The sequence below is a fragment of the Lynx rufus genome, unplaced genomic scaffold (genome assembly GCF_022079265.1).
Source record: "Lynx rufus isolate CCGP_SWC_20201006 ecotype Redwood Valley unplaced genomic scaffold, mLynRuf1.p SCAF_1, whole genome shotgun sequence".
NCBI classification, from domain to species: domain Eukaryota; kingdom Metazoa; phylum Chordata; class Mammalia; order Carnivora; family Felidae; genus Lynx; species Lynx rufus.
In genome coordinates this window covers 93168228-93179885 of record NW_025814823.1, presented here as the reverse complement: position 1 = coordinate 93179885, position 11658 = coordinate 93168228, and the positions used below count along the sequence as shown (strand labels likewise).

At 41.8% G+C, this 11658-nt stretch overlaps 1 protein-coding gene across 1 annotated transcript in view; it reads right to left on the bottom strand.

The window, feature by feature from the left end:
* Positions 1–274: 274 nt before the first annotated feature.
* The window catches only part of KCNN2 (potassium calcium-activated channel subfamily N member 2), a 158000-nt gene continuing 146616 nt past the window's right edge, over positions 275–11658 (bottom strand). Inside the window, exons 7-9 of the mRNA XM_047092603.1 lie at positions 9638–9765; positions 3280–3349; positions 275–562 (exon numbers count right to left, since the gene is read on the bottom strand). Of these exons, the coding sequence (XP_046948559.1) occupies positions 275–562; positions 3280–3349; positions 9638–9765 (486 nt within the window). The remainder of the gene's footprint in view (positions 563–3279; positions 3350–9637; positions 9766–11658) is intronic.

The following is an 11658-nucleotide window of genomic DNA, read 5'->3' as shown; positions in this document are numbered from 1 at the left end:
TAGTAGTAAAGTTTGAAGTGCATGAATAAAAAGTTAGTGAAATTACAGGAGGAACAATCTATAGAGCGATAATAGGTGCATTCCTTGTGCATCTGAAAGGAAAAGAAAAAAGAGTTTTCACTCATTTTGGCCTAAAACTTAGTGTCAGGTTCCCAGGATTCTGACATCAGAACCCGGATAACGCTGATTAGAACCATAGGGGCTTTACAATAAAAGCTAAAATATTGACCATATGATGGCAAAAAGTCTTAGTTTGTGGTTAACTGATTCTCTTCTAGCTACTCTCTGATGAAGTTGGTGGCGCTGTGGAGGAGGACCGCCGTCTCCTGGACGAGGATCGGGACCGCTCGGCGTTGTAGGTGACATGCTTGTCGTAGTTCTCCATCTGAGCCTCCAGGACATCTCTCTGCTGCTGCCTGATGGTCTGGCTGATGAGCCCAGGGAGGGCGTGGATGCTGCCAATCAAAGTCTCCAGTTTCGTTTCCACGGTAACAATCCTCTTCTCAAAGTCTTCGCTCCGCTCATTTAGGTCGGAAATCATGTCATACATGATGTTCTGGGTCTGCAAAACAGGGCGGACACGGGTAGAGCAACAGGAACTCAAGGTTTCACGACACTTGCCCAGGAAGCGAGCTGTCCGCTCTCTTCAACCCTTTGTTGAAGCTGTCTTGTTTCCCTCTAGAGGGCCGCCTGGGTAGCTCATCCGGTTAAGCGACCCACTCTTGATTTTGGGTCTGGTCACGATCTCACGGTTCATGGAATGGAGCCCGAGGTTGGGCTCCATGCTGCCAGCGAGGAGCCTGCTTAGGATCCTCTCTCTCTCTCATTCTCTCCCCCCTCCCCCCCTGTTTGTGCTTGCTTTCTCTCTCTCGCTCTCAAAATAAATTTAAAAAAAAATAACAAAATGTGCTCTTAGCTGCTTCACAACCTCTTAATGGTGATAAATGAACCAACTGAATAAGGGAGTTACTGTTCATGATACAGGCACCTCATTTGAGTTTGGCCACGGAGACAGAGTGCATTAGCTTTATTTTTTACTACATAGTCTGGAGGCTATGTGAACAACATCCATTCATTCAGAAAATACTGAACCCCTATGGCATGGCAGCGCTAGAGCCGTATTAGTAAGCACAGCACTAAAGAAATACTTTGAAAGGAATAGTGTCTTGCCTCATAGATATATTCCTGAGATGACATTATGCAGTATATCTAGTAAAATGTTATATTATTTCCAAGTGGTCTGTTTTATCATTTGACCTTACAGTGATGTAAGAGTCTGCCCTATCTTTGTTCAAGGTGTGTCTATGGGAGAGCCACGTTTGTAAATATTAATCGAGAACATCTTTCAGTCTCACATGTGCTACCCACCTCATATGTATGATATATGTATGCTGTCCTACAGGTAAGTTGTTGAGGATGTCACTATCTTCTATTCATAAGACATCAAATATTCAGGTGCACCTGGGTGGCTTATTCGGTTAAACATCTGACTTTGGCTCAAGCCATGATCTCACAGTTCATGAGTTTGAGCCCCGTGTCGGGCTCTGTGCTGACAGCTCAGAGCCTAGAGCCTGCTTTGAGTTCTGTGTTTCCTCTCTCTGCCCCTCTCCTTCTCATGCTCTGTGTGTGTCTCTCGCTCTCAAAAGTAAAGAAACATTTTTTTAAAAAGCATCAAATATTCAACATTTACATGCTTATATAGTATGTTATTGATATACATGAAAATGAATATGATTTACTTGTGTTATTTTATGAGACTAGGACAAAGAGGTGTGATTTTCATAGATGATATTGGAAGCTTTATAAAGAACATAGCTGATTTATCGAACAAACAACAAAATGTATTGAGAGAGGCCCCTTTAAAAGCATTTGTTGTTAAGGGGCACCTGGGTGGCTTGGTCAGTTAAGCGTCCGACTTCGGCTCAGGTCATGATCTCACGGTTTGTGAGTTCGAGCCCCTCATCGGGCTCTGTGCTGACAGCTCAGAGCCTGGAGCCTGCTTCAGATTCTGTGTCTCCCTCTCTCTCTGCCCCTCCCCTGCTCATGCTCTGTCTCTCTCTGTTTCTCAGAAATAAATGTTAAAAAAAAAAGTTTTAAAAGCATTTGTGTTAAAAGGCTAAAAACTTCCATATATGCTATAATACCTCTTTTGGACCTAGCTCAGGAAAATGGAAGGTCACTGATGACAAATACTCATATTTAAAAACAATATATCTGTTTAGGGGAGCCTGAGTGGCTCAGTCGGTTAAGTGTCTGACTTCATCTCAGGGCATGATCTCATGGTTTGTGGGTTTGAGCCCCGCATCGGGCTCTGTGCTGACAGCTGAGAGCCTGGAGCCTGCTTCAGATTCTGTGTCTCCCTCTCTCTGCCCCTCCCCTGCTCACTTGCTGTCTCTCCCTTTCTGAAAAATAAATAAAACATTAAAACAAATTAAAAATATTTGTTTAAATGTTTATTTTGAGAAAGACAGAGTGTGAGCGGGGGAGGGGCAGAGGGAGAAAGAGAACACACGTGAGAGAACATCTTAAGCAGGCTCCGTGCTTAGTGTGGAGCCCAACGCAGGACTTGATCCCATGAACCTTGGGATCATGACCTGAGCTGAAATCAAGGGTCGGATGCTTAACTGACTGAGCCACCCAGACAGCCCTAAATATTCATATTTTTAAAGTGGAATTTACTTGAAAGGGACAACCAAAAATCAACCAGATAAATCTTATAAGTGTGAAAGAGGAATCTGGGAACTATTAATGTCCTTTTAAAAAGTAGTATGATTTTTTTAAATAATGAAAAAAGAATCATAAATTATGAAAACTGATTCCCTTTTTTTTTAAAAGATGATGTCCATGTTCTTAAAAAACTATTTCACAGTCTTCTGAGTTGGCTTAAAAGTAAATAAAAAGCAATAATTTTATCAATGAGTCCTATGGAGCCCTGAAGGTCATGGTCAAACCCAGAATGCAGTTCTCCTCTCAGAGGGAGGAGACTGAAGGACAAATATGAAACCCAATGGTATTGTCTCATATTCCATGTACATTTTCCATGGTACTTTCAAGTCACTGTAAGTAGGAAGGCTTTTAGAATGGGGTTTGAATAATTTATATAGGGAAAGAGCATGTGAAGAAAAATCTTTTAAGGTGGACCATCATGTTAGGGCTAATTGTTGGTTTGATGTGCAACACAAAGTTGGGGTATCCTCCTCCCAGTGCATTATCAGTCACCGTGCAGGGCTTCATTCCAACACACCTCACCATGAAGGCTGAGACCTCACCCATGCTTACCTTTGCTAGGTCCACCAAGGTGTTGGCTTGGTCATTCAGTTTCCTCTGCTCCATTTTTACACTTCTTAATCTAAAAGACAGAATCTCAAGTCAGAAGGGTTCCTTCCTGTCTACTGCTGTCATAACGCCTTCCAAAGAGCATGCATAAAATCGACAAGAGCAAATAACTGCATGGATAATGCCTTGAACATTTGGGGGTCAAGTTCAAACTGGTTATGTATCTGGAACAATGAGAAGCATGCTTCCCCAACACCGCAAAAAGGAAAGGAGAGAGAGAGAGAGGAGAGTAAGAGATGAGGTGTCCTTAGGACAACTATTTACCAGGGAGTTAAAAGTTGAATCGGGAGAGAGGCTCATAAGGACTTAACCATATGAGAAAAGCCAAAACATTCCTTAAAATCCCAGTATCATTTCAAATAGACATAGGAAGAAATAGGCAAAGCGACTAGACTTTCATCAATGTTGGAGCAGTGAGCACCTTCCTATGCCTACATGACTAGATACACAGGATAGCCCTGTTCAGTTTGAGATGGATTGGGTTAGGTATTTGAACCTGATGAAAACACAGTGATAAGTGAGATTCTTAGTAGCAAAAATAAGACTTTTATTCAACCAGCAGCAAGAGAACCCAAAACACATAAGTCTCTTATTCTTCATTGTGTTTTGCTCGACTTTTATCTTAAACTGCCATCAAATTTGAAGGGAAGCCAGGCCATTTCCTTGGGAGAATTTCCCTTAATTTTTTTCTTGTAGATAAAAGTCAGCGGACAATTAAAATGTCTGACAGATGGGGTTTCTGGTTGTAAACTTACTTTTAGATGCTTTTAAATATCAGTGCATATATCTGATTGACAGTCAAAACACTGCTGTTAAAAAAAAATCTTTCTTAAGGATGACTTTTACTAGTCCTTACTTTATTTACTATAATATTTTTGAAAACATATTTATTGGGTGCTTACTCCCTACCAAGAAATTAAGATTTTCCAACAGGAGAAAAGGGGTTGTTTGTTCTTTAAGCCAACAATCCGAGCCATGCTCCAAATGAGAAGCACATTTCTCTTGGGTACTTAGTTTAAAAACAAAAAACAAAAAACAAAATCCATGCTAACCTTATTACCTGTAAATGACATGTCATTTACAGAGTATAGTGTCGATGTTGGAGAGAGTAATCTTTATAATTTCCCAATTTCAACGAAAGGTAGTTACAAAAAAAAAGGATGAAAAATTCACAGGGCAAGATTTTACTGCCAGGGAGATTTTTACAACAAATGTTCAGTAGTGCGCAGTGATTTTGTTTTGAAACTACGCTATGCAATATGTCACCAAGTCTGCTTGACAGTGAAGACAGACTTCCTTCTGCCAGTATGGGTTTAACTGACACCTGCCTATAACATGATATTTAACAATGTAAAACAGCTTAAGGTTATCACTTGCTGTTGCGAGTCTGTGTTTCCCTATTAGAATGCTTGGAAGTAAGTTAATTGGCTTTTTTCTACACTATTATAGAGATGGACTGGGTGTAAGTGTAAAAGGAATTTACAAACAGGTATTCGAATCTAACATGTTGTTGAGATAGGCTTCTCTAAGTACTCACAGGATTACAATTCTTGATGTACACCTTTTAAAAACAAGTCCCCTTCCACCCCTCTCCCCCCTGCAAAAAACGAAAAACAAAAAACAACCCTTTAAACATGTGTGAGGTCATTCTACAGAAAGGTACTAGAGAGAGCAACAGTGTCAGATGTGGACTCCCTTCTCCCTGGCCCTATTTGACCTTCAGTTTCTTAATGTATGAAATGAAGTGGGTTAGGATAGGATGGTATTTCTAAAGTGCTGTATTTGTACCGACAGAGGTGTTCGAGGTGGCTATGTGATACTCAAACCAGAAGACATTAAATACTAAACCAGATGGAGAGACAGTTACTCCCTTTTATCCTCTTCCAATTCTTGATTATTACAAGAAAAATGTCTCAGGCTGGTCCTCTCCTGTTTTTATCTCCCAACACCTGCTCTTCTCTCCTTTTTGAAAAGAGAGCAGGATTTCAGCTGAGTGCTTCCTGCATGCAGCAGTTCCGTGGCTAGAATTCAACCCCAGTGTTTCAAATGTTGGTGGATGCGACCTCTCCTTCTCTTTGCTGGGAGCAGGAGCGGCTTTTTGTTTTTGTTTCATTTTTGTTTTTGTTGGGTTAGCCATTTTGTGATAATGATTTACACCAAGCTTTATTTTCAAATTCAAGGAATGGGACCCTTAGCACATGAATGACTCAAGTCTGGGGAACCAGATCAGAAGCCTCCAACCACTTGGGAGTGCAGGCAAGGCCCTGAGGTTGGCAAGCCCAGTGAAAGGGCCAGTGCGTGTCCCTTAGCTGAGGTGGGTACTCTGCTCTTGAATTACCATATATTATGTTTCTGACAGTAGAATTTTGCCCAGTTGTTGTTTTTTTTTCCACTAATCTGGAAAGCTGACATAGGGTAGCCCCCTATTGAATCAGAATCCCTTTAAGCTCCTTGAACTTAAATCATCTTGCCTTGCTGTTCCTGAGACTGTACCCTAGAACTGGTAGAAAAAGCCTACTTAAAGCTGCAGCTGCCAGAATAAAAGGTAACATGCATGTGTATTTTACTTCCCCCCACCGCCCCCCGCAAAAAAAAGAAGAATAAGGAACGTATGTTGACTTCTTCCTTGTGAACTTCACTTATCACAGGAAAGTATCATGATTTTGGATCACATTTCCATAGCAGCAATCAGACTACTGAAATTCACAAATAAAGGACCCGCTTGGATGCATGCAGCCGGTAGAAAATTCTGCAAATGTCGAGAGGAGCGGCTCACACAACTTACTTCCGAGCTCTATTTTCATTTTGTTGAAATAAAAAGACAAAACAAAAGAAAAGAAAACTGTAAAATATTCCAGAACAGAGTAACACAGTGTGGTGTTCAGTTGTGCACAGGGGGCTCGATTCATTAGCTGAGAGATCCTGTTAAGGCTCTGTAGGATCTTGGCATGGTGATCAAAGAAAAACACGGTTCGCTTATGGTATCATCCTTCATTGCTGAGACTCCCCCCTCCGTCCCGCCCCTGAAATACAGCGCTTCCTCCAGAACGAGGTTCAGAAGGAAGACCCTCTAGGAAGTCATCACGGCCTCTTTGATACACGATGTCCAAGTAAACTGTAGGAACCGTTTTGACCTAATATGAATGTCATGGGGTTAAAAGGACAGTGTTCTACATAGTAGGATGATTATAATGTTGGTGGTGTTTTTTGGACGGCGTCCATCTCTTCCGAGTTGGGGCTTCTTAGAAGCCTGGTTTTCTGACAGGTGGGTCATATGAAACTCAGTGTTAGAGAAATTATGTGTATTGAATTTCTCGGCTCTGAGACAAGTTCATGTCGACTGCTGAGTCTACAGTTGAGATAGAAGAGTGATGAGCTTTAAGGTTAAAGTTGATACCAGAAAAAGTATTCAAAGGTATTTAGGAACAGAATGCTTCAAGGCATTGAGTGATGATCTAAAAAGACAGATCCGTTAGTGAAACAGAGGACACAAGCCTAGAGAAGCAGGCATCCACCAGAGACGAGGGAGGCCACGTGTCAGGGAGAGAGGCTGTGAAGTTTGGAAAAGAGGGGAGTCCAGACAGAGCTCTGGAAAAGCTCTCAGGTCAAACGGGAGGATGGGAGAGGCCAGGGAGAGAGCTCTATCAAATGAGTTTGTAACTTCTCCCTCAAGCAGCAAGGTCTGATTTCACCCGATGCCATTTCACCAAGGCTGATGGTCTCACTGTATCTGAATGGGAGGCAATGGGAGTCTTGCCCTTAAGAATCGAGCCCTGTGTGCTTTCCTGTATCACTAACTTAAAATGAGAGATTATGCACGATTAGAATCATCTAGCCAAACCCAGCCCATATAAATTTCTAATTGTATTTTTTTTTACAAAGTACCCCTCCCACCTCAAAGGAAATCTAACCCCAAGACTATATCATAAAAACAATTCAGAACATTTGAGCTGCTCGAAGCTCATCTACTTTAGAAGTTCATGTTGCTACCGAAGAAACAGACTGAGAAATGCCAAAGAAGCAGAAGAATTCATGGGGGGTTTCCTCTGTTACTCTATCCTGAAGCAGCATTGGGAAGACCCACATAAGCTGTACCTTGAAACTCTTAAAATCGGGTCAGGCCACCTTCCAGCAATCTAACAATGGCTTAGGGACAATGTGTCAACTTTGCTTCCCCAAATATTTTTTCCTAGCATACTATAAAAATTTTCAAACCTAGAACAAAGTTGAAAAAAAACTTACAGCGACCATCCCTAAGCTGTCTGTCCCCTGAGGTTTCAGCATGAATGCATTTCATAATAAAAATATAAATGTATAAATACCCACCATTCACATGTGGCTACAAAATTACTACAGAAACTACCAAAGCATTTTTTCCCAGTGTTTTTGTTAGATATAAAAACTCACCAATGGCATCAAAGGCCAATTTCATTTCATTATCTATTTAATAGGTACATCATTCTGATAGAAAGGGTTATAAATACGATCCCGGAGGACATGGGATATGTGGCTGCTTGACCCATAGACTGACCGCACCTGCCCACACCAACAAAGGTAAGTTTTCTTTTTAATATACTTGAGCGGTATAGGTTAGTGGCAAACCATTAAAAGTACAAAGAATGCTTTCCCAGTATATACACATATACCGTGTATACTTCTTCTACGAATGTTAGGTTCCTATATGGTTGTGGGTGTGTAGGAATGCCCTCTGTGCCAGGAGGGCTATGTCTGGTGACCCTGGAGGGAGAGGCCTGTCCTCAGAAGTGAAGGCCCAGCATCCCTTAGGGGACTCGCTCTCTGAGATCTAAACTTGAAGGAATAAAGATGTGGAGGCTCCACAGGGTGGGTATTTGGTTATAAAGGTGGCCATGAGCTTCAGCAAAGCAGCTCCCTGTGTGAGCCAGATCTCCTACGTGTTCCTCTGTGTTTCGCTTTTATAATTTCCCACACTTTGAAAGAGTGTTACCTTAAGATTCTAGCCTTTCCTTACAAGGGACAGAAAGCACAGTTGTGGGCCCGGTGTGAAGTCACAGAACTAAAGGTGAAATGATGTCGCTTTGGTGCTGGTAGTGGCAAGATCAGGAGGGCTGGCCACTCTACCATCCATGCAGAATCTCCCTCTCTTGTAGATCTCAGGGTGCCTGGATTTGATTCTCATTAAGGCAGGCAGCAATTTCTAGACGCAGTCCACATTTCCAGCGATAGTTATTCAAAAAACATAGTCAGAGGGAGAGGTCAAAGGGTAGCATTTGAATGCTTAGTGATTTCCCATAGAATGTGAAGTGTGACACAGTACCTATGAACTACCTAAATATACAAAATAAAAACTCCAGCTTCAGAGCTTTTCCGGTCTGCTGTGCTAGGCAGCTCCAAGAAGACCCACCTTACTGTGTAATCCAGACACCTAGCGTTTACCCACCTTTCTGTGATTGCCCTGGTAGGCTGCATGAGAAAAGCCACGTTTCTGACCCACGCATGTGACTGAGCTGCTCTTCCCCATACAGAAATGCCACTTAGTTAAGAGCAAGGCTGCACGGCCTCGAGACTGATGCCCACATGAATGTACTTACGGTAAGGATGCTGCCAGCCTGGGGGAGAAAGAGCTGGTGGCTTTCAAGTCATTATTGATACTTACTACATAGACATTTGTCTTTTCAAAGTCTATGATAGTTATATATAGCATAGAAACAAGATAACATGAAAGAACTTAAGCATATGGAATAATGGTGGCCTCCGTAAGGTCAGAATCATTGTAAAAGGCACTATAAAATCTATAATGAACATACAGCAAATAGAAAATCCCCTATGTCCTGAGTAAAGACTAGTTTAAAAATGCAAGTATTAAATCAAGTGTAGGTACTGCCTTCATAGAAAGATGTCGGCAGCCTGTTTAAAAAAAAAACCCAGAGCGATCATAAAATATTAAATGTTTTTCAAGATTTTGCAGTCAATACAAACGAAACATCCGAGGGCAAGCCATATGAATAAATAAGTTATATTAAGATATACAATTGCAACTGAAAATAAGGTTTCTAAAGAGAGAAACTGAGAAGACATTTTAATTAATATATTAAATGACTCTGCTCCCAATAAGGGATGATTTTGAGTCCAAAAAAGAACTGACAATTTTCTCAGCATTTCATTTATGGAATTATTAAATTGCCAAATAATGTCTTCTGGGAACACACATGACAGTGTTTTCTTTTTTCCCCCTCTCACAAAAGAAGAATAACCAAGTATGGGAAATTAAGACCCAGAGTTACAAAAAGCAGGATGACAATGAATGAAAAATGGTACTTACTGATGAATAGCTTGCAAGAATTTTCGTTGATGTTTTCTTACTTTTGCATGATCTATCTTTTTTACTAGCTTTGTATTTTTGTAAATTAGCCATGTTTCCCTGAGTACATTGGCAGCTGCGTTTTTCACCTGTTAAGAAAACAAACAAACAAAGCAGTTGATAAATTCCCAGAGCAGAATCCTTGGCAAACATGGCCAGGGGTCCTATTCTTTTTTTTTTTTAATATATATTTTTTAAGCTTTTATTTATTTTTGAGACAGAGAGAGACAGAGCATGAGCAGGGGAGGGGCAGAGAAAGAGGGAGACACAGAATCTGAAGCAAGCTCCAGGCTCTGAGCTGTCAGCACAGAGCCTGATGCGGGGCTTGAACTCACAGACTATGAGATCATGACCGGAGCTGAAGTTGGATGCTTAACTGACTGAGCCCCCCAGGCGCCCCCCAGGGGTCCTATTCTTAATCCCAAAGATCACGGTAAGTTCTAGCTCTGTTTAGTAACTATTTCTCAAAAGAGTATTTTTCTTGAATCTGTGCATTTTAAAAGGTACCTCTATCTGTCTGGCACAACATTTAGGTTGAAATATTAGGGAGGTACTGATCTCTTTCTGGGCTAACTTCTACCCATCAGGAACATTTTCATCCAACCAGTTCTTTTAAAAAGCAAGAGGTGGTTGTAACCTGTCTGGCAACATTGCAGGGGGGGTCAGGGGGAGGTTGGAAGAGGTGCTGAATTCTGCACCTTGTATTCCATTTGTTTTCCCCATGTTCTCCATTTCCCTGGAGAGAGGCAAAATGCCAGAAGGCCAAGGTGAATCTTGTCTTTTGCAAGCTTGCTTGGCATTTTTGGCTGTTAACTACAGGAAGGGCATGTTTCCACTGCTCAGTGTCCAAGCAGACCTATTCTTCTGCCCTTTCTGAGTGACTCAGCAAACTGTTAGCATGCTTTAATGAGCTGACAGTCTATGTTGTCATGATTTTGTGGGTTAATTTGAGTACACTGCATTTCAAACGGATGGGACAAACCTAAACGATACAAGTGGTTTTTTTTTTTTTTTTCAACGTTTATTTATTTTTGGGACAGAGAGAGACAGAGCATGAACGGGCGAGGGGCAGAGAGAGAGGGAGACACAGAATCGGAAACAGGCTCCAGGCTCTGAGCCATCAGCCCAGAGCCCGACACGGGGCTCGAACTCACGGACCGCGAGATCGTGACCTGGCTGAAGTCGGACGCTTAACCGACTGCGCCACCCAGGCGCCCCGATACAAGTGTTTTAATGACACGGCTGAGACCTACTGTGGTTGATGGAAGGTATGACTACTTCCTAGTAATATTCAAGCACTTACTTTTGTGATTAGCTCTTCATCAATTTCTGGACATTGATAAAGGCCCAGCCACGGACAAGTTCGTCCTTCCTTGCTCACGCTACAGGTTCTGATGACCCAGAGCTTCCCCTTAAGCTTGTTGTTAATGACTTACTCTAAGAAATTGATCCATTGAATTCTTTTGAGTGATGGATAAAGGCTGTTTCACAAAGAGCAGGCTGCTGGGGGGTTGGGTGGAGGAAGACCACTTTTTAAGAAAGGCACTGTGGTAGGGAAGAGAGAGCCACGAACTGGACTTGAGAAAGGGTTCTAAGTTCTTGACTTTGGACTAACCAAGTGAAGTCAAGGGGATGAGCTAACCCTTGCAGGACTTTAGTTTTCTCTTCCCTACATGAGAAGAGTACAGAGAATTATCACTCAAGTCTGTTTCAGGCCTTAGACTTTCAATAAGGAAGAGTCTTAAAATTACATGACAACTATGATCCCAAGGAGGTATCTGTATTTTTTGACTTTGAGCACCGAAAGCATCAGGTTTGGTAGCTGACGGTGAATCTTTTTCACGCTGCTGAAAAGGTTTCTTTTTGAGGGAAATTGCTAGAACCCATTTGAAGAAAACGACGCTCTCCTAAAACTGCTTTTAGCACTGACTTTGGTCTATAATGCACTTTCTCTGGATATTCATCAGAGCCTGCACAGAGAG